The sequence below is a fragment of the Chelonia mydas genome, chromosome 2 (assembly GCF_015237465.2).
Source record: "Chelonia mydas isolate rCheMyd1 chromosome 2, rCheMyd1.pri.v2, whole genome shotgun sequence".
NCBI lineage: Eukaryota > Metazoa > Chordata > Testudines > Cheloniidae > Chelonia > Chelonia mydas.
Window position 1 is genome coordinate 18392042 of NC_057850.1, and position 27844 is coordinate 18419885.

Below are 27844 nucleotides of genomic sequence, written 5' to 3' on the forward strand. Positions count from 1 at the left end.
GTTTTTGGCTGTGGGTAAGTCAGTTCACAAAGCATAGTAATTATTCCAGAATAAAAGTGACTTCTATTCTGCAGTAGTGTCCACAGGATGAACTTTTCTTATTCTTTCAACATCTATGCTGGCCGGTTTCCCTGTGTACATGAGGTCTTCCACAGGGCCTCCAATTCTTGAAGAAAGTTCCACAGAATCTTTAGTAAAAAGAAAAGGAGTACTTGTGGCACCTTAGAGACTAACCAATTTATTTGAGCATAAGCTTTCGTGAGCTACAGCTCACTTCATCGGATGCATACTGTGGAAAGTGTAGAAGATCTTTTTATACACACAAAGCATGAAAAAATACCTCCCCCCACCCCACTCTCCTGCTGGTAATAGCTTATCTAAAGTGATCACTCTCCTTACAATGTGTATGATAATGACCCAACCTGATTATCATACACATTGTAAGGAGAGTGATCACTTTAGATAAGCTATTACCAGCAGGAGAGTGGGGTGGGGGAAGGTATTTTTTCATGCTTTGTGTGTATAAAAAGATCTTCTACACTTTCCACAGTATGCATCCGATGAAGTGAGCTGTAGCTCACGAAAGCTTATGCTCAAATAAATTGCTTAGTCTCTAAGGTGCCACAAGTACTCCTTTTCTTTTTGCGAATACAGACTAACACGGCTGTTACTCTGAAAAGAATCTTTAGTGTCTACACAGAATAGACCGTATTCAGCTCAAGGTCTCATCAGTGATTCATACAAAAAAATAACATGATGATCCATTTTTCTTTTAAAATGAAGGGGGTGGAATCAATCCTGCCAAAACTTTGAAACTATGATTTCAGGGAATCTAGGTGTTGATTTGCTCACTAAGCCATTTCCTCTGGCAAATGATGAGATCCTGGGAAGAAAGTCCTGTGATTTGAACCCCTAAACTCTGCCACAGGAGAGACTATTGATACAACTTTAAAAAATATCACTCCATTAAAATAGTTTCTTAAGTAAAAACAGGTGTTTTACTTTCCTCTGAAATTAGAAGGCAACTTATTCACAGCTCAGATATTAATAAAGAACCGCTCAGCTGTGCAGTCCTATAATCTGATGTCAAACTGCTTATGAAGGACCCTCCAAGTAGATAACAATTTGAACAGAACATAAGAATGGCCATACTAGGACAGACCAAAGGTCCATCTAGCCCAGTATCCTGTCTTCCGACAGTGGCCAATGCCAGATGCCCAAATAGGAATGGGAATGAACAGAACAGGTAATCATCAAGTGATCCATCCTGTCACCTATTCCCAGCTTCTGGGAAACAGAGGCTAGGGACGCCATTGATGGACCCATCATCCATGAACTTATCTAGTTCTTTTTTGAACCCTATTATAGTTGCTGGAAGACTTAATCTACATTTATTCCATTACTGATTAATTTCAGTTAATGCAATATTTTTCTTATCAAAGAACAATGCATGAACTATTCCAACTGCAGAATTGAAGGGCCACTTATGGAAAAACGTAGTTTAGTAGAATATTGTTCCAAGATAAAACTGGTCTGTGTGAAAACTATTATGGAGTTCTTGAAGTGGCTCTTTTAAGAGCCACCACTAGATGTCAGTCGTGGAAAAGAATGCACAAAACTTAAATTTGATGGTAAGAATATTAAACAGTAAAATGTGCTCTAAGTAATTTGTGTGTTAAATAGCTAAAGCACAAATCGATTTCTGAGTTGTTCATATGAAATTCATGGTAGTTTCCATTCTTTAATTTGAATCATACACTGAAATAAGTAAATGTCCATAACTCTAAATTTACATCTTTCCTGTGTTAAAAAATAAATAAAAATTCCACCACAGCTGTTTTGTCATTGGATTTTAAACCTGCATCTCTGTTGTTGAGTTGTTACGCAGTCTAAATTAGTAGTACCTATAAACATTAATAGGGCTGTGTTTTTTTCCACTCAGTCTGTAGATTGAGCGTTCTCAATGAGCAGTTGAGCAGGTTATTTATAAGCTTGTACAAGTGTCTGAATAGCTGCTAGATTTCAAGTAAAAATCTATTGGAATAATCCTTTCCAAGCTGGACATTAAGGCTTGTTTGCACAATACAGTCCCTGAGTTATAACATTAGATCCTTAGATCCCTTAGGTGGACTTCATTAGGTAACATCTATAATACTAGGATTCAGCATGTTTCAATAGATGGAGATGGTTACACTTCTTAGTATTTCTGTTCCTTCATATGGCTCCATTGGAGGGGGAAAAAATAACTATGGAGATAGGACAGTAATGCGGACTACATTCAGAGCCAAGTAAAATATTAAGATCTTTCTGGACGCTTTCTGTGAAAGGATTAACTCTAGTATCATTGGTTACAAACCTCTCTGCATTCCTGGAGCCTGCCATCTGCCTTGAAGGCTGAATGTATCTAGAGCCTCTGAATTCCACAGTATTGGTGGTGAAGCTTCAGAGTATAACCTCAACTTCCCATTTCCTCTTCCCTCCAGTCACAAACTGTATATTTCATGAGGGAAGAAAGCAAATAATTCAAACCAATTGGGTAGCTATTTTCCGATGTCATGCTCAGACCATTATCTGACTAATCTAATTCTGGGACATCATATATTCAGAAAATAACTGTAATTCATTAAGCAGGGAAGAGCTGGTTATCTCTTTGTGATACATTCAAATAAAAACATGTTCAGCGTGCCTTAAAAGACAGAGTTGCCAAATTGATTTCCAGCTTGACTCTTGTCTGTCAATCTCTGCATTTTTATTGTGATATGGGTGGTCTATCACGTATGTGATGTTGTGGAGTGTGTCTTTCCGACTGGTAGCATGCTGTTTTTTCAGAGGCCAAACAAACAGCATGCTGAAGGGATGAGGGGATTCTCAGTTACAAATAGAGACTAACAAATTTATTTGAGCATAAGCTTTCGTGGGCTAAAACCTACTTCATTGGATGCATGCAGGGAAAATACAGTAGGAAGATATATATATACATACACACACAGAGAACATGAAAAAATGGGTGTTGCCATACACACTATAATGAGAGTGATCAATTAAGGTGAGCTATTAGCAGGAGAATTCTCCTGCTAATAATAGCTCACCTTAATTGATCACTCTTGTTTTAGTGTGTATGGCAACACCCAATTTTTCATGTTCTGTGTGTGTGTATGTATCTATATTTATATCTCTTCCTACTGTATTTTCCACTGCATGCATCCGATGAAGTGGGTTTTAGCCCACAAAAGCTTATGATCAAATAAATTTGTTGGTCTCTAAGGTGCCACAAGTACTCCTCGTTCTTTTTGCTGATACAGACTAACACAGCTTCCACTCTGAAATCAGTTACAAATGCTTGCCTGACTTAAAAACTTCCATAGGATCCAGTTCCCCACAAAGAAAATAAATTGTTTTCATGTTTTTAATGGTATGTATTCTTGCATGTCTGAGGTTTGGGAGAGGAAGCTCAACTAGTGTACAGAGCCTGGATTTAAGGTAACTGTTTGTAATTAAGCGCAAGACCTTAAATATATTGAATATTGCTATTGATTTTAAACATCATAGCTGTCAATGTTAATGTGCATTTAAATGCAAATAATAAACCATCACAGGAATATTTTAGTATTTTCTATTTTACCTCTACAAAGATGAGTTGATTTATTCTTTAAACAAACAGCCTCATTGGTTACAAATGTATCTTCCTGTATTTGTACATTATCTGAGTTAAAAGTATGGCAATTTTATACCTCACATCTTTTACATTTGGCGCCATTCTTGATTCTCATATTTTCTTACATAAATACTAAAAAGGGTTTTATCATTCATTGAGCATATATTTTGTTGTTCACCAGTTGGGAGCAAAGTACTTTAATGTACAGTTCCCCTCAGGGAATTGGTCTATAGTGCTCGGGAATTTGGTTACGTCATGTACTTATATTAAATTTCCTCTGGATTTCAGTAAAAAACTGAAATCTGTCAGGGGTGTTTTCAGCATGAAGGGCATGCGTGCGAGTTTTGTTTTGAAAATATGCCTTTGCTTTCTGCTTGTCTGATCTTGACACTGCACTCAGCATCAGACAGCCCCATAAGGCTGTAATGGGCCAAATCATTGTAATCAAATGTGGCATTCCATATGTCTTATTTTTTTTGAAAGTAGGTCAAGTTTGAAACCATTTTCTTGGCTAGCCCTTCTGTTTCCCACAACTTGTTCCACGTGGCCTGAGCATTGGCGAAAATACCTTGAGTGCCAGAAGGGATTATGGGCAGCTTCACAGGGATAGTCAGAGTTTTGTGGGCTGAGTGATTGGTAGTAGCATTTATTTTCTCTCTAGCTTTATCTTGCTACATTTGTGGCAACAGAAAAAAGTACAGTAGAATCTCAGAGTTACAAATATCTCAGGAATGGAGGTTGTTCATAACTTTGAACAAAACATTATGATCTTTCAGAAGTTAGAACTGAACATTAACTTAATACAGCTTTGAAACTTTACTATGCAGAAGAAAAATGCTGCTTTTGACCATATTAATTTAAATGAAAAAAGCACAGAAACAGTTTCCTTACCTTGTCAAATCTTTTTTAAACTTCACCTTAATTTTTTTTAGTAGTTGACATTTAACTACTCTTTTTACATTTAACTGCTTTCCCCCTTTTTGTGTGTGTGTGTCTGCTGCTGCCTAATGGTGTACTTCCGGTTCCAAATGAGGTGTGTGGTTGATTGGTCAGCTCATAACTCTGAGGTTCTACAGTAATGCTGAGGAGATCTTATAAAAAATAAGAACTTCAGTTTTCACTAATATTGAGTTAAGTTTGTGAATTAAATCGGTAAAAATAACTGGAAGTAGGCAGCTAGAGGTGTGAGGTCAGAGAGAGGTTGTCATGTTGGTCACTGTCTGACTCCTTGCTGGAACATCCGTGGGGCTGAGAGGGAAGCTGGAGGTGAACACCCCGGTGATTCTGGGGACTGAGCGTGATCATGAATGGGAAATTAACCCAGCAGTGCTTCACAACATATTCAGTTGATGGGGAACCCCAACAAGAGACCTGCTTGCTACTTACCGGAACAAGAAATGTCCCCACTACTGCTCCAGAGCCAGACTGGGGAAACTGTTCCTAAGAGAGACTTTCCTCCTTCAGTGGGGCAGAGAGCTGCTATATGCTTTTCCTCCGTCCCCTCTGATCTTGAAGGTCCTATTAATAAGTCAGGAAAAATCAAGAGTTATACTGATTGCACCCACATTACCGAGACAGGTGTGGTACCCAAGCATGACATAGCAATGTGTCCTCCAATTCTTCTTCAACCCATTCCTCACCTACTCTTCCTAAACAATGGACAGCTCCATCACCCCAACTTACAGATCCTCTGGCTTCAGGCCTAGCTCCTTATAGTTCCCGTACAGAGAGAGCTGCTGCTCCAAGGAGGTGAAGGAAATGTTACTCCACTGTAGGAAATCGATGACTCATTGCACTTACCTGCAAAAGTGGAATTGATTCCAAATTTGGTGCAATTCCAAACAAGTTGCTCTAACATCTTCCTCCCTTCCCTTGAGCCTAAATTATATACTAGATGTTAAAAGGGCTGGTCTCTCTCTTAGCTCACTCCAAGTACATCTTGGGCCACAACGGCCTTCTACCAGCAAGTGGATGGATATTTGGTATTCACCCATTCAACAACATGAAGATTCCTCAAGGGAATAGGAAAACTATTCCTGCACACCAGACACCCAACTCCAACACTGGACCACAGTCTAGTTCTAAAAACCCTAACTGGACTACCCTTTGAACACCTGAAATGTGCAATCAGAGGTGTGGGGGAACAAATATACCTACAGTGTAGCAGCCATAGGGACACACATCTCAAACCATCGTTACTGCACAAGGTGAGTAACTTCTTATCCTATTCACTTCCACACATATCTCCCTTCCCTCAAAAGCCTATTACAAAAAGTGTCCTTGTTACTTTGTCTAGGAGCTGTAGAAGAGATTTCACAGAAATATGGAGCAGTATTTACTCCATTAGTATATTCCTCCAAAGTACAAATGGGGAGTCTTTATCCTACCCTAGACTTGAAGAGACTGAACAAATGTATATACCAACTCAGATTCAGGATGGTAGCAGTTGCCTCAATCTTTCTGTTCCTGTCAAGTTCAAGACTAATTTGTGGCTCTCGAAGGATGCTTGATACCATGTAGCCATCCATCTAGCATGCAGGTAGTACTTGGGTATCACAGTGGAGTCAAATCATTACCAGTACAAGGCACTGCCATTTGGATTCTCAACAGCACAGAGGGTCTTCATGAAATGCCTTGCCGTGGTAGCAGTCCGCATTTGCCCATACATCGATGACTGACAGATGACAGGTACAGCATAGTGAGAGGCAGCAACAAACTTATAATGTGGTCTATCCCTTTTCACCCAGCTGGGCTTTCTAGAGAACTGTGAAAATAATCATTTACCCCAGCACATATGATAGAGTTCATAGGATCCTTGATTGACTCCAGATCTGAAAAAGAATACCTGTCCAAGAACCGGTTCCAGTCATTACAAGCTTTCACTCATGCTCTAGTTATAATAACCAGCTACAACAATATGAACATATCTTGCACTGCTAGGCCACATGCTGGCATTCATGTACATGATTTAATGCCACTTGCCAGACTTTCAGCACTGGCTCAGACCAGTCTGTTATCTGGTGAAATGTCAGACAGACTAGAGGGTCTTAATACCACAACATATTGCAGAGCTGGCTTAGTGTTTAGAACCCAAGGGACAGGTTGGAGAGCTCATTTGGAGCACCTACAGATTCAAGGAACCTGGTCCCCAAATCACATGATTAGCCCAGAGCCATCATACTGGCCTGTATAACGTCCTTACCTGTACTCAAAAACTTGGTGTTGCAAACCTTCACGCACAGTATGACAGTTACGCTATACATTTGCAGTCCCCAAACTGTGAGACCTAAGCTTGTTGGAAGTGGTACACTATGACTGTCCCCTTTAAGGAGTAGTGGAACTCAGGGCCAGCTAATCCCTGTTCCATGATATATAGCCCCTTTTATAGAAACAGAGATCTGCTTCAAGGGAGCAGCAGACTAGCTGGAAAATGGGCCAGCTGTTAATCAGGTAGCTACCTTCTTAATATAGAACCCAGTTGTTAGGTGATTCCCAGGAGGAGGAGGGAGGCAGACAGCTTGGAGAGGACAATATCAGGGGAGCACTGAGTCAGGAGAGAGGCTCCCTGCGATGGAAGCCTGCTAGAATCACAATGTAGCCCAAACTGGAGGGCTGTGGGGCCCCTGAGTCCAGGGGAAGGAGTTGAGATCAGCACCTGAGGAGACTAATAAGAAAGACTTTCCAGGGATTCCAGGGCCTGCAGTGGGACTGGCAGAGCTCTCTGGCTCAGAGGGAACTGGAGGGGAACTGGGAATAAGAGCAGCTTGGAGCTCAAGTTGCCTGGTGCCCAGGTAAGGATCAGAGACCCATTTTAAATAGAAGACACCTTGCCAGGTGGGTTCTCAGCTGAGGAAAAGAAAGAGTTGATTGAACTGTCATATGATGGTGGACCCAAGCTCAAATTCAACAAAGTGCAGCTCAGTGACTTTTTGCTTAGAATGAGAGAGGAGTTAGCCTGATAATGGACAGAGCTCTGAAACTTTTGATGCCTTTCAGCACTACATGGCTCTGCAAGACTGGCTTTTCTGCAATTGCTATTTAAAAAAAAAAAAAAAAGTACAGTTCAGTGATGACACAGTATCTTGTATGGATAGGCTTGGCAGAATTCAATTTTAAGTTTTTTAAAATAATTTTGATGGGTAATATGTTCATTTTTAAGCTTTTTTTTCAATTTTTATCAATTAAAATTTTCTGACTTGTGCAAAATTATGGGTTCAAAGCTTATTATTATTTTTTTTTTTTACTTTTTATAGATTTTACATTTTCAGAGTTGTGGGAAATTATGGGGGGGGGGGTCAGACAATTATTTAATGAAGACATGTTGAGATTCAAAATGTTAAATTTTGCAACTTTTAAAACACAAGTTGTCAATATCACGTCTAAATACTCTTAAATCAAACTAAATTCTCAAGTAGCATCTTTCTAACTTTGCCTATCTGTAAATTTCAGTAGTTATCAATGGAAATTTTTTTGTTTGTGAGTGTATGGTGAAATCGATGTTTACTGATACTTACTGATAAAAATCTAATCTTTCCAAATCTACTTATGAACAGGCATGGCTGGTACATCCTGTTTCAGAAGTGACCAGTTCTGGCTTGGCTAAGATTTGATTACAGATATTATGAACAGTTAGAACCTCAGGCATTTTGAAACCACCTTGTCAATATTTCCAGGTTGAAGGAACAGCAGGCCAAGAGTCTGGTCCAAAAGGCTTCAACCTTGATTGACCCATTTGGAAGTCTCAGACGAGCATCTGACTCTGCCTTGGTAGCAGCCAGGCTGAAAGTCTTGGTGCTGTCTTGATAATCAGCATGTCTCCAATCAGCTAGACTAGGTGTGGTGGTGTACAGCATGTAGCGGCTTCCCTACTCTATTACTAAAATGCTAATAACTCTGCATTAGACACCTGGAAGCTTCTAGTTGTCCCAGCCTTATTTGAACTGGTTCTTTATCCCTCAAAAACAAGAGGTTGCCCTGGGAGCTCAACTCAGTGTAACATTTAAAATCTTCATACAACACCCTCTCCTTCCCCCCAACGTTGTACTAATTAGTGAGTGTGGGAGCAGCAGCATACTTTCAGCTGTTTTTAAGGTATTCTCTGTTTTCTGTATGGGGATGCCATCAGTTTTCTCCCACATTCCAAATCTGAGAGTCTAGTGGTGGAGGCTACCAGGCCAGCAACAAGAGTGGCTAGACCTACAATTAAATTAAGCAGCAGTTGTTTAAAATCCCAGATCATTAGCACTTTCTTTAATGATTATTCTTTAGGGATGCCCACAAAACGTACCTAGTTGCTCTCTCTTTGTATTTCCCAGTACACCCTCTTTTCTGTCTGGTACTTGGAAAGAACTTTTGTTTCACATTATACTGTTCAGAGGATGTTATCAGCACTTAAGTAATAGCACCACATGTTTTAAGAAATGTTGCACTTATTTATAATATATTCTGCTGGTGTGCTGAGACCACTGTTATCACGCTGACTCTTTGTATTCTCCTTCCCTCCTGGTCTGCATCCGTTTGTCTCTTGTCTTTTACTTAGATTACAAGCAATTTGGGGGTAAGGACCATTTTTTTTCTCTGTTTGTATAGCGCCTACACAACAGGAGTCTGGTCCATGGTCCTATGACAATATAAATAATAGTGCTGTTCATGCTAATAGATCCCAAAACACTTGACAAATTGAGTATCGCTCGTCCCATTATAGAATTTACCTTAGGGTGAAACAAAAAAACTGTATATATAGCCAACACACACATTAAGAAAAGAAAGAGTAAAGAACACAGAATTTACTAAGATGTGATGTGATATTTTAGTAGTTAAAATATAACTGTTTGAATTTGGCCAGGACCATAACTCATATCCCTAGACCTTATAAAAAGCACAAGGAATTTTTTCCTAATGATCAAGACACTCCTTGCAAATCTCATCCAAAGCCATCTTCCCTGCCTCTGGTAGCACAGTGTCTTTTAATCCCATTCTGGGGCATTGGATCAGTGCAGACATGGAAGGAAGAAAGCTATTCCTCAAATCACCAGCACCATTTCCTGCAACTCCTCCTTAGTTTTCTGTTGGGATCAATCAACAAGGAACTGATTTAGCCCAACTTTGCCTAGCCTTGTGTATATCAGTATTTGAACTGAGCATATAATTACAGCATTTTGGGGCACTTAAATTGGGTGCAGCCTTTTCTTTTGAAAGCTGAATACAGTATATCTTTTTCAGTTTGTTGTATGATGGTAAGGCTTTCTTTTTTTCTTCAGAATACACAGCTGTTTGGGCCTTTGTCTAAATTATTTATATTAGAGCTGTTGGTGCTTCTGTAAACTCGGAGTTCCTGTCTTTGTTCATATGACAGGCACACAATTATTAAAAAGCAAATCAGCCTTTCCTGTGTATTGAAGTATATTAGTGTCCCCCTCTTTTTTTTTTTAATACTATATTTTCAGCGCATTGAAAATTAGTTGATCAGGAAACATTCTGAACATTACCTCGGTGGCTTAAATTTTTGAGAATTCGGAGTGGGGAGTTGTGGTCATAATCCACTGTTATGAAACTGGAGAAAGCATTACTTTCTTCCAGGAGCTCGGACTTCATATACTATGAAAACTTTTGGGAGCCTTGAGTAATTTTTTTCACAGTTGTTCTGAAACTAGGTAGCAAAACCAAATATTTTCTAATTTGACTTCGTCTTTTGCTTCTCCCTAACAATTTTTTCATTTAGTTCATTTTAGAACTGAAAATATTTGAGGGAGCTTTTGGGCAGCTCAAGGATGTGCATAAAGATATTTATTATGTATAGTTAAACTTAAATATTTGTTTCTCTTTGAGCAAGTAACGTAAAAGTGTCCTAAGTTATGCAGCAACATAAGAATTTGAGAGGAGGGATAATTTTTTTTAATTAAGGCACTAGATTGGGATTCAGAAGATGATCTGGGTTTTACTTCTGGCTCTGCTAGAAAGTTTGTGTGACAATGGGAAATTACACTTCGTCTTAATCCCCCATCTGAAACTCTAAGGATGAATTCATTTTATTTATGGTGCTCATCACTGTAGTACCTGAGCGCTTCTCAAACAATGAATATGTATTCAGAATACACTTGTGAGGTAAGCATGTAGTAGTTATCCCCATTTTACTTCCCTGCCTCACAAGTGGGTTTTGAGGAAAAAGTCAAAAATTTGTGACAGGCTCAGATGCTCTGGCAAGGAGCATTGTGAAAGAGTGTGATTGTGTGTGTATTTAGGAAAAAATCAATCCATCTAAACAACGCCTCAAAACATGAGTCTCACTACATTGCTGAAATAGGTCAAGATTTTCCTAAACAGGTGCTTAAAGTTAGGCTTCTGAGTCCATATTTAGGGACCTAAATAAGTGACCTGACTTTCAGAAGTGTCGATTATTGCTTATGTTAACTTTTGTAGCTGTCAAGTTTGTGTTTCTTTGAAACATAGCAAATTCTAATGAGATATTAACCAGTAGGAAACCATTTGTAGTGATATTTGTAGAGATCTCTGTGACCTTTCAGTAAACTGGGAAATAAATTAATCTACGGTAACAAGCTTTTGAGAGCCAAAAATGCCAAAAATTTACCTTGGGTTGAGGGTACTTTAACCTACTAAAATACATAGTTCATTATTGTCTTAACCTCAGTCCATGTTCTTGGTGGGCTGGGGAAGTGCTGGAAGACGGGGTTAGTTATAGGTTCTCCTGCAAAATAGTTTTCAAGGCTATAGTGGTGGGTTTCAAATATATTTAGCTGCTGTATTAACTTAGTCTTATTTCTCAAATTTATAATTTTTGGTAAGCATTGCAAACCCTTTATGCAGTAGCCAGACAAACAGGAGAGCATACAGCTTGTCAGGAGGGTGTAGACTCTGAAGTTTTTGTTTTGTTTTGTTTTTAAATGTTAGGGAAGTCCATCATGATCAGTTGGCTTACATTTTAGGGATGCTTTGGTAAGAAAAAGGGCTAGAGGCTTACCTTTTTAATTATATTTTAGAATTTGCTGGAACCTTATGGACCATTCTTATGTGCTTAATTCTCCAATGAGTAATTTCATAAATGTATTTCCCAGCCTCCTTGGACTCATATACTTTAAAGCCAGAAGGGACCATCATGGTCCTCTACTCTGACCTCCCTGCATTTGGCAGGCCATGGAACCTCACCCACCCGCTCCTGTAATAGACCCATAACCTCTGGCTGAATTACTGAAGTCCTCAAATCATGTTTTAAAGACTTCAAGTTACCACCATTTACGCTAGTTTAAACTTGCAAGTGACCATGTCCCATGCTGTAGAGAGAGGCAAAAAAAACCCCAGGGACTCTGCCAATCTGACCATGGGGAAAGTTCGTTCCCGACCCCAGATATGGCAGTCAGTTGGACCCTGAACATTTTGGCAAGACCCAACAACAAGACACCTGGGAAAGAATCCTCTGTAGCAGGGGTTCTCAACCTTTTTCTATCTGAGGCCCCACTCGACATATAAAAACTCCAGGATCCAGCAGGGGCGGGGGATTCTCGGGGCAGGGGCCTTGGGCATAGGTGTAGTTTGACTTCTGTTTTGGGGGGGGGGCAGGGGCCAGCAGGGCTCGAGCCACCTCCACATGATGGGGTCCAGGGAGGGAGTGCCACCTCCATTACCTGACTCACCGCAGCAGGCTATCCAGCCTGTCTGGGTTTTGGGGGGTGCACAACCAAATATTATAACTCAAAGGTGGGGGGCTTAACTCAAAAAGTTTGAAAACAGTTTAGGGTGCAGGGAAGTGGGTAGCTAGGGGCTGTGTGCAGACAAGGAACAGCTGTGCATGTGGTGGGAGTTCTAGGGCTATGTGTGGGTAGGGGGTAGCTCAGGGTGCAGGGAGGTGTAGGTCAGGGTATAGGGAGAGGGGTATTAGGAGCTATGTGCTAGGAGGACTCCCCTGCGGTTCCTGTTCCCAGAGGGGTCTGCCGGCCGCGGAGCCGCGTCTCTCCACTCAGGCGGGCTCTTACTGGCTGCCTCTGCGGGAGCAAAGGAGGCTGGGACCTGAGGAGCAACTTCAACCTGGGGCACCAGCAGGGGAAGAGGGAACGCTACCGCTGCCTGCTCCATAGCACCAGCCAGAGCAGCAGCTGCCCCGCAGTGCCCGGCTCTGGCTTCCTGTCTCCGACCTGGCCAGGGAGCAGGGAGAGGAGATTGTGGGGTGAAGGTGTGGAGCTGCCCCCTGGAATGCTGTGCTCTTGCACTGCAGTTTTTGGGGAGGCAATGCCCTCTATGTCCCCAACTCTGCCCATGGACTCAGGGCTTCTGCCCCTCAGGGAGCACCAGGACTCGGGGCTCCAGGATTCAGGGTCCCCCCCCCGCCTCCCAACTTCAGCTCCCCAGGGGGCACCGGGGATCAGGGATTCAGCCCCCTGGGGGGCGCCAGGGATTGGGGCTTCAGCCCCACGCCCTCCTGGCTTCAGCCCCATGGCGGGTAACAGGGATCAGGGCTCTAGCTGCAGGGCCTCGCAGCCCTCTTGAAAGGGCTCGCGGACCCACAGTTGAGAACCGCTGCTCTGTAGCACTCAGAGGTCTTCCCATATAATATCCAGTCGCTAGCCATTGGGGATATTTGCTACTAGCAATCGCAGATTATCCACATGCCATTGTAGGCAGTCTGATCATAACATCCCCTGTATAAACTGATCAAGCTCAGTCTTGAAGCCAGCTAGGTTTTTTGCCCCCCACTGCTCCCCTTATTGGTCTTGGGTACTGTATCTTGCTGAGATCTTAAAAATAAACTTCATTTGGAGTTTCTAAAATAGCTGTGTTTTGATATGAGGTATATGGCAAAAAGGATAGGGAGAATTTTCAAAAGATTATTACCAGCTGTTTGACTTCTCAAGTTCCATATTGCAAAAATATGGATCAGACTTTCAAAATTTGAGGTGCACGTGACCTTTTTTCTAGGACTTTAGAGAGCGGCTAAAATTGGGCAGCATGTATAAATCTTTGCTGTGGAGAGAGATTTTCTCATTACTGTCCAACAATTTCATAATTGCCTGCCTTTTGTCTGACTTCATTGTAAACGGCTTCTGAAATGCTTTGTTATCCATAAATAAACAAAACACTGTAAGTAGAGCTTGTAGAAAACACCAATGACCTTCTGCATGTCTTGGATTAACCCCCCCCCCCCCCCCTGCTTCTCACATCATGTGATGCATTCTGGGGTACTATCTAATCAGATGGATAGGAGTAGTGGGCCTGTTTCCAGTGTCTTTAGTTGACTTCTTTCCAAATTACCCCAGTTCCTTTTGCTGATTCCAAGCACTATGAGATCCAACGGCTTGCTTAACTTACTGGTTGCTGCTTCAGTCATGTACTCTACAAGTCACTAATAATTCAGAGTGAATGGTCTTGTGCTCTCCCGCTCCAAATAAACATTGCTGCCATGAATAAAGAATTCAAAGCACCTTAGCGAAAAACACTGGATTTCTGTGATTGTTATACAAATGCATTCAATAAATTGCAGATCAATAAACTTCCTTCTTGGCTCCTTCCATTTGAACCCATAAGTCAGACTATTGATCTGGCCTTAGTTTAACATTTTTATTTTTAAGTGCTTGAAATCCACATCTCACATTTTTTAGTTTAGTGAAGCTTCTGAAATGGGATCGTTCTGGTAGTAAGTATTTGCATTTGGGCCTTGTAGCGGCAACATTGTTAAAGCACCCCACTGAATTTAGGTTGGCTCATGCTCATTGCTGTTCTGCAGATCTTGCCAAAGCATGATGGAGAGCTATATGTTGGTCTTAGAACTATTGATGTGCATTGAAAATGCTGCCCTTTCATGATGTGTCATTCTGGCATTCCTACTTAAGCATTTAATTACTTCTAAAATTTGCTGGTAATGTTTGAGGTTTCATCATGTGGATATATGTCTCAACCAAGTGAATCTAATAAACCACAATTGTTTTTCTTTCACTCTCTGTTTGTTTTAGCTAAGATGCAGCAGAAAAGCATAAGAAGAACCTTTCAAATATGATTCGCTCATATTTTGGGGGAATAAAGTTTAACTTATTTGGCTTGTCAATTTAACTTCAGTTTTGGTGGGGAAAATTGTCCTTTGCTACAGACTACTCCTACCAGATTTCTAGCCAGAATTGCATTTCTTCTGGATTTTAGAGAGAGGAAGAAAATTGTATTTATAATGGACACCATGATTCCACCCAGTCTGTGATATAGCTGTGAGCACCCCATGGGACACTGCAAATCACACACTACTCAGTATTAAGCAACTATAATGCTAGAATTACTCCTTGCTCTTCCATAGTTGGATACAAATGTTTGTCACAGTTGGATACGCATAATGGCAGAATTTCGTTTTTCTGTATAAATTGCCATCTTCTTTTTCATTAACCACTTATTTCTGAGAAGGGATAGGTGGAATGGCACTTGCACAAAGTGCATGTTAGCCCTGTCCAAGCCACAAGTTGGTGAATCAGCACATGTGCGAAACCACAAAGGAGCCAGCCCTAAATGGACCCCAGTCCTCTGCTTAAAAAAGGAAACAATTATTGGAACTAAACAATGTTGCCATTTTTATTTTTAGGTTTGCTGGCATGGGTAATCTCATTAAAGTGCTAACCAGGGACATAGACCACAATGCAGCACATTTTTTCTTGGATTTTGAAAGTAAGTCTTTCAGCCCTTCGCAGCTGGTGCATTTTAAAATGGTCACGGTAGGATTGCGTGTACCCTCCACCACCGTGAAGGCGGAGGGAACAGCAGTTGCAAAAGCACAGTCTGAGAAAGGGTTGCATGTTTTGTTTTGTTTTTTTCAGTAGAGGCAAGCCACCATCATGCTACTATGTAATTCTTGATTTTCATGTGCTTAATCATTTTGGGTCTCTCTGGTCAGTGATGTCCTTTCATCTGTCTGCAAATCAACTAGCCATACAATGAAAAATTCTGTCAGTGTGCCGTAGTGAAATGTACAGACTTGTATGAAGGAACAGTAAAATCCCTGTCTGATTTCAACTTGTTCATTCATAGCAGGGCTAGTATTGTTTTTACTCAGGATTTCAAGTCATGAATGGAAGTGAATTCGGGCGTCACACCTGTTAATTTTCAGGTGCATTACCTAAAGATCACAGGATCTCTAGGATCACATATGGTGCTATGTTTGTTTTTTGTACACATTAAACTGAAATGAAAAAACTGTCCGGATGCAGCTTTCTATGATGTTTCTCCTTTAACAAAATTGTAAAGGAAAAAAAGAAAGCTTTCCACCCCTCCACATCATCAAACGCAGTCTGGGTCAACATTAACATAGTAGCCATGCTGCATATAGGATACTTACCCTTGAAGGCACAGACGCTTGCTCAGGACACTGGCTCAGTGAGATGGAATTTATTCACTTATAAAGCCTTCAGTTGGAGCTCTTCTTTCTCACAGGAGAGACTATGAAGATGTGGGTGACATATGTGTGTCACTTTTTACAGGAAATCCACATTGCATCTCTGGGATCACCAGTTGTACATCCTTGGAGGTGGGGATCACCCTCCACCATAGCAGGAACCTGAAGGATGCTTTTATGTCTGATGGAACTGTTTGGACTCCCCCCACACCCCCTCCCCACCTTCATTCTACTATATTTGGGCTGTTCCTTCTTATAAAGGGATATTCTCTTTTCTCTCATTCTTGTCTCGACAGGTACCTTAACATGGGGAACCTTCTTAAAGTTTTGACATGCACAGACCTTGAGCAGGGGCCAAATTTTTTCCTTGATTTTGAAAGTGAGAAGATGATTTTATATATCTATTTCTCTTTGCCTGCAGTAGACTGCATTTATGTCTCATGCTAAACATATGTCTTCACTTTGCCATCCTTCTAACTACTTTGCATGACCGAGTTATGAATACTTTTGTGAACAATTGGAAAGTAAAATAACTGTCAATATCCCACTATATTTATATTAACAAAGGTAAGCTTGTCTTTTTTTTAAAAAAAGGGAAGCCAGAAGTGAGTTTGTCTTAGCGATCGCTTTTGATATTACATTGTCTATAGGGATCTGATATGCTTTTGTGCCTTTTCTAGACATTAATACATTTTAAAGAAAATATCTTCCCCTTATGTTATGCCTTGTAAATTTGAGACTTCACTAATTGTAAAACAGCTGAAGAGCCTGCACATATAATGGTCCATTCATCCCTTTAAAAAAAAACCAAAACCCTTTAAGTACATAGAGGTAAATAATCCTCTCAATATGTCATAACTTAAAAAGAATTGTAGAATGACTTGCCAAAACTGGCTTACAGATTCCAGAACTAGAATACTAATGTGAATCCCGTCTTCCACACTATACCAATATATACTGAAACAATCGTTGGTATGCTAACCATGCTAATCAGTTCACAAAAGCCATTCATAACTCTCTAACAGCAGCATGTTAAAGGTGCATTACATGTGAACCTAACTTGACTAAGCACAGAAGTGCTTCCTACAGTTCACCAAAAAAAACCCCAAAATCCACATGCAGAACTTTAGTAATTTTTAGCAAAGAAAAAAATCTCCTTTCCTGATCAGTGCCAAATGTCCTGAAAGGTTCACATATCTTTTGATTATTTCTGCTTTTTGTTTGTTCCACACTGCATGATGTAATATGGGCTAAACATGGCAGGTAAGTGTTATTGGCTGCTGCTGTGCATGTTTAACTGCTTTGCTTTTGGCTATTATTTAACTTCCCAGATGTGCACCAAAGCACATGAAAAAAAGCAAACTAATGCTGTTAGTCTGTGGGGAAAGAGAGTTGCCCTTTTAGTAAAATATAATCAATAATATGTAAGTGAAATATTAAGAGAGCAAATACTGATATAGCGTAAATATGAAGTGCACTCTCCATTTTTTAAATTTCCCCTTTTTGCCAAAACAATGCCATCTTGGTTGTATTGGTTTTAATGTGAAAAAACTAGTTTAAAAAGTTAAATTTAAGCTTTAAAACAGTAGAAGAATAATTCTAAACTTGCCTTTTATTGTTGACATTTACAAGTATTGACTTTCCTGAATATATTTACGTTCCTTACAGTATCTTGGCATAGCTGCCTTTTATGTATGATTTCTTTGGTTTACTGTTTTTTTAAAATTTTCTTTAATATTATTAATATACTTTATGAATTATCATGTCTCAGGACAGTAAAATATTAACTGTGGGAGCTTTTGAGTTGTGTATCAGAATGTTGGAATAAAGATGCACTCCACACGCTCTAGGCTATTTAATAGCACTTCATCAAATGACTTTAGTGGTAAGAATCATACATCCAGCAAACTTAAAATGTGATAAAAATCTGTGCTAAGTTTTTAAAATCTTTTGACCTTTTAAAATGATCAGTTCTATTGCAAAGTGCATGTTTTCAGCATGAAAAAGGGTAATTGGCATGGGGATAAGCAGGTTGCTGACACAAAGTGTTTACGTATGCAATCAAATGAAGCAGCTTATATTATGGCTGAGTTTTAGGTCATGTATTTTGTTCATTTTGAACTTGCATTTGGTTCTACTGCTGTACTTCGTGTCCGTGCCCCTCTCTCTTCTCTCTGTTCTGTTTCAGATGGCTTGCATTTACAGAATCTTGGCTTTGATACAGTCAAGATCTTATACTTCAAGACTTGGCACTTGATCTTTTGATAAACTTAATGTCATGTTTTATGTGGGCAAGTGAGGAAGCTTCATATTAAATACAAATTTGCTAGCTGCTGTGTTTGTTTGGCCTATCAGTGTTACAGAACAAGCTACTTTTGGGTTGTTGTTCCATATAATTCAAGCCTATAAACACACTTCACAATGACCTCTTGAAAAGGTTAGTTGTTAAACACCCGTATTATCAGAGAATGCAGTACACAGCACAAAGTTAATCTCCATAAGGTTTACTAAGGATACGTGGTGAACCTGAAAGACGTAGTATGGATTTGTACGCCAGTCTCTGAAACTTCCAGACTTAATTTTATTTGGTGCTAGATTTCACTGATAGTAATCTCACTGGCTTTCAGAGAATGCAAAGAGAGAATATCAAGAAAGTTGGTATGATGGGCTGTCGGCTCTCCCTTTAGATATTGTCAGTGTGCTGCAACACTGGTGGTTTTAAACTCAGCATTGTTGTAATACTCCTTAAATATCTGAAAACCAATAGTAGCCTTTTGTTTTCTACTTGTGTCCATGCACTAGGGTGACCAGATATCCCGGTTTTATAGGAATAGTCCCGATATTTTGGGCTTTTTCTTATATAGGCGCCTATTACCTCCCACCCCGTCCCGATTTTTCACACTTGCTGTCTGGTCACCCTACCGTGCACCAACATTCTAAGACCACCAGTGTAAGGGGCACAGCTACGGTGGGGACAGTATGGTGTCGTTATTTGTGAAAACACACACAGGAGTCGTTGCAACAGGGCAGTAGAGGGTGATGACAGTGGACCTTATAGGTTGGTGTAATTGCTCCAAAAGAGCAAATATTGATTAGTACTCAACAAGTAAAGTTGAAAAACAAATAGAATCCAGAGTCCTCAAATCTTGATGTAAAGACTTCATGTTACAGAGAATCCACCATCTACTCTAGTTAAAGCCAGAAAGTGACTTATGGCCCATGCTGCAGAGGAAGGCAACCCCCACCCACCAGGGTCTCTACCAATATGACCTGGGGCAAATTCCTTTCTGACCCTCAAATATGATCAGTTAGACCCTGAGCATATGGGTGAGACCCACCAGCCAAACACCTGGAAAAGAGCTCCCTATGGTGACTCAGAGCCCTCCCCATCTAATGTCCCATCTGCAACCGTTGGAGATATTTCCTAATAGCAGTTGTGGATGGGCCGTATGCCGTTGAGCAGTCCCCTCCATAAACTGCTCAAACTTGAAACCAGTTAGGTGTTTTGCCCCCACTGTTCCAGAACTTCACTCCTCTGATGGTTACAAACCTTCATCTAATTTCAAGCTTAAACTCGTTGATGGTCAGTTTATATGCATTTGTTCTTGTGCCACCATTGGCCCTTAACTTAAACACCAGCAAGGGAGAGGAGTTATTTATCGCTCCCTGTAGCCTTTCTTTTATTAGGCTAAACAAGCCAAGCTCCTTAAGTCTCCTCTGGCAAGATAGGTTCTCCATTCTTCTGATCATCTTAGTACCCCTCTCTGGACCTGTTCCATTTTGAATTCATCCTTCTTAAAAATGGGAGACCAGAACTGCACGCGGTATTCCAGAGGAGATCTCACCCATGCTTTGTATAATGGTAATAAGACTTTCCTATCGCTACAAAAAATACTTCATCTGCTACATCCAGTGATTTCATTAGTCTTTTCCATGGCCACATCACGTTGGCGGCTCATAGTCATCCTGTAATTGACCAATAAACCCATGTCTTTGCCCTTCCCTGTCACTTCCAACTGATACATCCCTAGCTTATAGCAGAAACTCCTGTTGTTAGTCCCTAAGTGCATAACCTTGCACTTTGCACTACTAAATTTCATTCCATTTCTATTACTCCAGTTTTGCAGGTCATCCAGATCTTCTTGTATGATATTCTGGTCCTCCTCTGGATTGGCAGTACCTCCCAACTTCGTGTCATCCGCAGATTTCATTAGCAAACTCCCCTTTTGTGCCAAGATCATTAATGAATAAGATGGGTCCAAGGATGGATCCCTGAGGGAACTTCACTAGTAATTTCCCTTCAGCCTGACAGTTCTCTTTTCAGTATGACAGATTATAGTTTTCCCTTTAACCAGTTTTCACGTTAATCCCCATCTTCTCCAAATCAACTAATTCCATGTGGAACTGTATCAAATGATTTACTGAAAATCAGATTGATTAGATCTACTGCATTTCCTTTGTCTAGAAAATTGGTTATCTTCTCAAAGAATGAAATCAGGTTGGTCTGGCATGATCTACCTTTTGTAAAACCATGTTCTTTTTATCCCAGTCACCCTTTACCTCTGTCTTTAACTACTCTCTCTTTCAAAATTTGTTCTAAGACTTCGCATACAATGGAGGTCAAATTAAGGGGCCTGTAGTTTCCTGGATCACTGTTCTTTTCCTTTTTTAAATAGAAGTACTATATTTGCAATTCTCCAGTCATAGGGTATGACCCGGAGTCCTGGATTCATTAAAAATCCTTCCTGTTGGGATTGCAATTTCATGTGCCAGTTCCTTGAATAATGTCCATCCAAGAATATTAAGGTCCCCCAATTTGGTCCCATTAAGCTGTTTGAGTTTGGCTTCCACACAGGATGTGGTAACTTCTACTTCCATATCCTCATGCCCAGTAGTCACCCTACCTCTGTCCTCAAGCACCTCATTCTTCTTATTTAAAATTGAGGCAAAGTTTTCATTCAGATTTTGGGTCATGTCTAGATTATTTTTAATCTCCACCTCATCCTAAGTGCTCAGTGGTCCCACTCCTTCTTTCCTTGTTTTCTTTTTATGTGTATCGCTAAAGAACCTTTTACAGATGGTTTTAATTTCCTACACAAGGTCAGGCTCTGCTTGGCTTTTGGCAGTTTTCACTTTCCCTACACTTTCTGACCTCCAAGAGATCCTTGCTGATCCATCTCTTCTTCCATTCCTTGTAGACTTTCTGCTTTCTCTTAACCTATTTAAGGTGTTTGTTCATCCAGTTATGTCTGCAACCTTTCCCTACAATTTTTTCCTCTTGCTTGGGATGCAATCTTCAGATAGTTTCTGCAACTTTGATTTAAAGTAATTCCAAGCCTTCTTCACAATCAGATCCTTGAGTTCTTTAGTCCAGTCCACTTCCCTAATTCCCTTAATATTTTAAAGTTTGCCCTTTTGAAATCAAGGACCTTAGTTGAAGATCTATTTTTGTTTATCCTTCTGTTTAATTTAAACTGAATTAACTCTTGATCACTTGAACTAAGGCTATGGCTAAACTACAGAGCTTACAGCAGTGCCGTTGCACCTGTGCAGCTGCACCGCTGTAACACTGCTAGTGCAGACACTCTGAACTGATGGGAGCGAAGTCTCCCATCGACTTAATTACTCCAGCCCCCGCAAGTGGCAGTAGAAGCTCTCCAGCTGACATAGCTCTGTACACACCCACGCTTAAGTCGGTGTAATTTACGTTGCTCAGAGAGGTGGCTTATTCACACCCTGAGTGATGTATGTTATACCACAGTAAGTTGTAGTGTGCACATAGCTTTTGATTGATCGACCCGGGTGCAACAGTTCTTGTTGGGTAGCATAAAGCCTTCCATCAGAGCAACCTGCCGGGTTAAGTGGAAAAGATTCACGTGCTGGGCTTCGGATCAGCACATCCGGGCCTCGCTGCAAGTGATTCCGGACTATCTTCTGCACCTCAAATTTCAGGGCTTGTCCCTGTCGTCTATCAGGGTCCACCTGACTGCTTTTTCGGCTTTCCACCCTCCATTCTAAGGCAGGTCGGTCTTCACTCAAGACATGACGGCCCAGTTCTTGAAAGGTCTGGAACATCTTTACCCTCATGTCTGGGATCCTGTCCCTCCCTGGGATTTGAATCTCATGCTGTCAAGGCTCATGGAGCTTCCCTTCTAATCTCTGGCTTGCTAATCTCTTCTCCTTCTCTCCTGGAAATTTGCGTTTCTGGTGGCGGTTATGTCCTACAAAGATAAGGTCCAGCTCCAGCCGCACCTGATGTTCCTGCCCAAGGTAGTTTCCCAGTTTCATACCAGCCAGGACACTTTCTTACCGGTCTTCTTTCTGAAACCCCATAAATCTGAAGAGAAGCGCAGGTTACACGCCTGGGATGTCCAGAGAGCACTGGCCATCTATATCGATAGGACATGGTTGTTCCGTAAGTCAACGCAACTGTTTGTAGCAGACCGGAAGAAAGGTCGCCCTGTGTCTGCTCGAAGAATTTCATCCTGGATCACAGCCTGCATCCAACACTACTACGAGCTGGCGAGTGTGCCTCCACCAGCAATAGTCAAAGCACACTCGACTAGAGCACAAGCAGCATCTGCGGCCTTCTTAGCCGAGGTGCTGATCCAGGAGATCTGTAGAGCTGCTACCTGATCGTCTGTCCACACATTTACGTCCCATTATGCGCTGACCCAGCAGGCCCGGGATGATGCTGGCCTCTATGATAATTCTATGTCTATTCGGTTACCCGCCCTCCTGCCCCTCTATCGTATTTGCCAGCAAGAAGGAACTGAGAGGGCGTAGGTTCAGCAGCGCCTGATGTACTGGTGCATGAGTGCGGCACTCAAGGGGGCGCCACTGCTGACCCTATGGATACTGCTAAGGCAAAAATCTCTTGACACCTGTGCACGTGGGCACGCGCACACCTAGAATGGAATGGACATGAGCACAACATCTCAAAGAACAACAGTTATGAGAAGTAGGTAACATTTTTTCTGTGAGATCCTCAATATTTACCAATACTAAATCAAAAATGGCTTCTCCACTTGTTGTTTCATGACTATTTGGTGAAAAAATCTGTCAGCTATCACATCCAGGAATATCTGGTTTCTACCATTATTAGTCGCATTTGTCCTCCAACCTATATCTGGGAAATTAAAGTTTCCCATAATCACACAATTCTCAGTAGTATTTATTTATGCACTATTCTACTGGAGCCTTTGTTACCTTTCTTTCCCTAAGTGATTTTGATCCAAACAAATTCAATTTTTTCCATTCCATCACTTCTAATTCCTTTAGTCTACCTCGTCATTAATATACAATGCTACTCAACCTCCTTTCCCTTTATTTCTGTCTTTTTTGAACAGCACATACCCTTCAATACCTGTTTTCCAGTCATGACTATTATTCCATCATGTTTCCGTTTTCCCTGTAATATCTGGTTTCACTTCCTGCACCAGTAATTTGAATTCCTCCTTTTTGTTACCTGTGTTCGTTGCATTGGTGTACAGATATCTTAGTTGTTTCTGCTTGCCTTACCCAGATTCCTTGCCCAACTAGCTACAGCCTACCTGAGTGTTATTTTCATTGGTATTGACACGGTTTCCTGTTGTCTATTTTCCTACCCTCTGTTGTTCCTTTCTCCATCTTTTACTTACTTTTCCTACCATTTAGTATTAGCATCACGTGTGGAGATAATATGAGGATCTCCCAACCGTCTCCCCCAAATTCCTAATTGAAAGCTTTTTATCAATCATCCCAACCTCTATCCCAGAAGTTATTTCCCTTCCTGTTCAGGTGGAGTTCATCCCATAATAACAGTTCTCTGTCTGTGAATGCCTCCCAGTGATTGAATGTCCCAAAGCCCTCCTTATAGCACCATTGGCTAAGCCATTTGTTGATAACCATAATCTTGTCTCACCTTCTCTCTCCTCTTCTAGGGACAGGTAGAATCCCACTGTAGATCACCTGAGCCTCCATTTCTTTGAGTGCCTTCCCCAGCCTGGCACAGATTTTTGCTGGGACGCATCAAACAGTATAATTTGTTCTGACATGAGGGACAATCAGTGGATTCTTTCCCACTCCCATTAGGATCTTCTTTAGCCTCAGGACCACATCCTGTATCTTAGCTCCTGGCAGACAACACACCCTTCTGTTCTTGAGATCAGCTCTGGTTACAGGCCTGTCTGTTCCTCTCCTTAGTAGGGAGTCCCCAGTTACGTAGACCTGCCCCTTCCTGGTGTGGGTGCAATTCTCCAGCCTTCCCCCTTCTGTTCTTTCTAGCAGCAAGTCTTCTTGTCTTCTGTTATCACTTGCAGTCTTTTGTGCATCATCCTCTTTCTTTCTGGGACTCTGAATTCTGTCTATCTCCATTGTCGTTTCTTCTTATTGTAGGATTAGCTCTTCTTCTCTTCTCCCTTGCTCTCTCATCTTGTTACTGCCTGTCTCTTCACTTTATGTTCCAACTCAGTAAGCTATTCATACATGCTGAACATAAAAAGTAAGATATTCATATATATTTCTCCTTCGCTAGCCAGTCTTTTCCTCTGACTTGTTCTCATAGTCACATGCTTCCACTGGCCACTTTCCTCATTCAGCAGTCTACCTCACAGTCCTCTGGTCCAGCATCCATCTCCAAGACTTGAGGTTTCCCTTCAGCCTCCTCTCTCCTTCCCTCCATCATCCACTCCAGTCCCCTTCAAAACTGAACCATAGCTTCTAGCTGTGTCTCCAAACCTCAGATCTTCAGGTAGCACTTTATACAAGCAAAGCAGCTTCCAGATACCTACTCCAGAATAATGTAAATACCATGGCTTCCACATCCAGTCATCTTAATTGTTTCTTCCCTTCTTTGGGTCACTAGCACTGCTGTCTCTGTAGCTGTCATAGCTTTCCTTTCTAAGCTCCTGTCAAGAAGAGTGGGAACCCTCCCCCTGTCTCTCTCTCTTTCTCTCCCCTACAAACTCCTACTCAACCTCCCTTTTTTACAGCTCTTCTTGCTGGTTACTGTGCTGCTACTTCTGGGAAGAATATTTCACAGTACAATAGAACTTGCCATTAGGGAAGTATTTACTGATATGCAGCGTAAATTATTTGTTGCTCAATTTCATTGTTCACACTATCCTAAATAATCCCTCTCCCTCTTAAGTTAGATTCACTTCTGGCACTAGAATGGGCATCCACATCCCCCCTACTTGATACACTGTCTGTCATACTCTTATGTACTGTCCTTCAGCCAATATTCAGCCCATGTGACAGTACTCATATTCCTACTAGTTCTTATTACTTCAGTGCAATACTGTATAGCTTTTCTGAACTCCTAGATATATATTGAATCTAGTGCATTCCCACACCAATTACATTTTAAAATTCATTGAAGGTTAGCTCTAAAAGGACTCATCAGTTGCTTGAAACAACTGGGCCAGTCTTTCTAGTTTATAATCTAGAAATATAGATTCATAGAGTTCAAGGCCAGAAGTGAACATTGTGATCATCTAGTCTGGGGCGGGCAAACTTGGCTGCCCCAACCCCTATCCACACACACCTGCCCCCAACCACCACCACGAACTCCCTAGCACTCTATCCAGCCACCCCTGCTCCCTTCCCCTTTACTGCACTGCCTGGAGCGCTGGTGGCTGGTAGCACTACAGCCGGGCTGCCCAGAGCACCAGGACAGGCAGCCGTGCCGCCCAGCTGGAGCCAGCCACGCCACCACGCAGCACAGAGCACTGGGTCAGGCCGCGGCTCTGCAACTGCACTGCCCGGCATGAGCTCGCAGCCCTGCCGCCCAGAGCATTGCGCTGGTGGCGCAGTGAGCTGAGGCTGCGGGGGAGGAGGAACGGCAGGGGAGGGGCCGGGGGCTCGCCTCCCGGGCCAGGAGCTCAGGGCCAGGCAGGAGGGTCCCACGGGCCGTAGTTTGCCCACCTCTGATCTAGTCTGACCTCCTGTATAGCACAGGCCATAGAACTTCCCCAAATAATTCCTGGAGCATATCTTTTAGAAAATCATCTGATATTTATTTTAAAATTCTGAGTAATGGAGAATCCACCACAACCCTTGGTAAAATGTTTCAGTGGTTTACTACTCTCACCTTTAAAAATTTACACCTTCTTTGCAGTCTAAATTTGTCTAGTTTCAATTTCCAGCCATTGGGTCATGTTATACCTTTCTCTGCTAGATTGAAGAACCCATTATTAAATATTTGTTCCCCATGTAAGTACTTGTAGACTGTAATTGAGTCACCCCTTAACCTTCTCTTGGTTAAACTAAATAGATTAAGCTCTTTGACTCTATCATGATACATCGTGTTTTCTAATACTTTAATCATTCTCATGGCTCTTCTCTGAGTCCTCTCTAATTTATTAACATCCTTTTTGAAGTATGGGCACCATACCTGGGCACAGTATTCCAGCAGTGGTCACGCCAGTGCCAAATATTGAGATAAAATAACCTCTCTACTACTCAAGTTTCCCCTGTCTATGCATCCCAGGACTTCATTGGTAATAGCAAGTATAAGGTGAAGTTAGCCTGTTTACCTGAAAGATCTAAGGTTGTAATTTCCCCCAGAAACAAATGACAACCTCAACCATTTAAACATTGCAAAACTTTTGGTGTTTTTGCTGTCATCAGGTGTTACAAGGGAAATGTAGAATCCTGGTCTTGTCATATAAGCAAAAGTGGGAGCTCTTTCAACTTTGCTTTAGAATGAATAATTGTATCAACCCCTCATCCTGTTCTGGGTGTATGACTTAGATAAATTCAACCAGTCATTAAAGGATAGTCTTTAAAATGAACTGCAGCATAAATATCCTTCCTCATCTTCGTTCACTGCCCACATCCTGAGGGAATGAGCTCCATAGCGAGAGACCCTTAACTGAAACAGCCCTACTTCCAATCCCCAGAGATGAGTATCTAGGTGGTATCACCTCAGATGACTTCAGAAATGAAGAGCACAATCTACCCTAATGCATCAACTCAGCATATCCATTCTGTGTAGAATTTCTGACATTGGCTAGTATCTTCACAAATCCTTCTACTACTCTGTCAGTGTCTAAAAGGAGCACCCTTTATAAGGAAGGTGAAGCCAGGAAGGGTAATGGAAAAGCTTTAAGGTTACAGGAGATGTATTCAGTATAAGAGAACCAAAGTGGCAAGTCTTGATTGAATTATTTAACAATGCAAATACTCTGGAATGCTACAGAGCTTTATATTAGACTATACTGTCCTATAGTATTTCATGTACTATAGCATTTCATGTTTGTACATGAACTGTTAATAGTAAACTGCTGCTTACCTGTCTGCTATTTTCCCCCATTTTTATCTTAATTTCTTACAGCAGTCTTCAGCAGCTTTCAAAATTATAAATCTGACTTTTCTGTGACAATCTCAAAAATGTTGGCCAGTTATTTCTGTACTCAAGACCTAATCAATGTGGTGCTATTTTTTCCTTTTAGAAAGGGAGCAGCAAGCTTCCTTGGGTTCAGATACTTCTTAATATTGAAATGTTAAGTATTAATAAACTGTTGCAAGGTCTACTTAGGTGCACTTGCTAACAATGCCCCATCTTTATGCACGTAACATAGATGTCCTATTTTTGTGGTTTAACAAAACTGAATATACCAAAACCAGATAGATAATGTGTGTGTAACCTTTTTGTTCCATCATGATCCATGCATTAAAACTGTTTTCCACAATGTATAAAATTAACGGATGTATGCTCCAATTGATGGGTGTGCCCAACTTCCATCAATGTTTTTTTTTTTTTTTTTCTCATGGACCACAAATGCACTTTATTTACATTTGTATAACTTAATAGAAGCCATTTAAATAAC

At 41.1% G+C, this 27844-nt stretch overlaps 1 protein-coding gene across 9 annotated transcripts in view; it reads left to right on the forward strand.

Moving 5' to 3' along the window:
• CYRIB (CYFIP related Rac1 interactor B) overlaps positions 1-27844 on the forward strand; it is a 154368-nt gene that overhangs the window by 98082 nt on the left and 28442 nt on the right. For 6 of the 9 annotated variants that reach the window (XM_043539097.1, XM_043539095.1, XM_037892011.2 and 3 more), the window contains one exon: positions 16328-16410. The exons of 1 other annotated variant lie outside the window; for it this stretch is intronic. In XM_043539097.1, coding sequence (XP_043395032.1) covers positions 16338-16410 — 73 coding nt within the window. In that variant the 5' untranslated portion in view covers positions 16328-16337. Of the gene's footprint in view, positions 1-15224; positions 15308-16327; positions 16411-27844 lie in introns of those variants that run through there. 2 more of the 9 variants (XM_043539098.1, XM_043539096.1) reach the window with 2 other exon arrangements.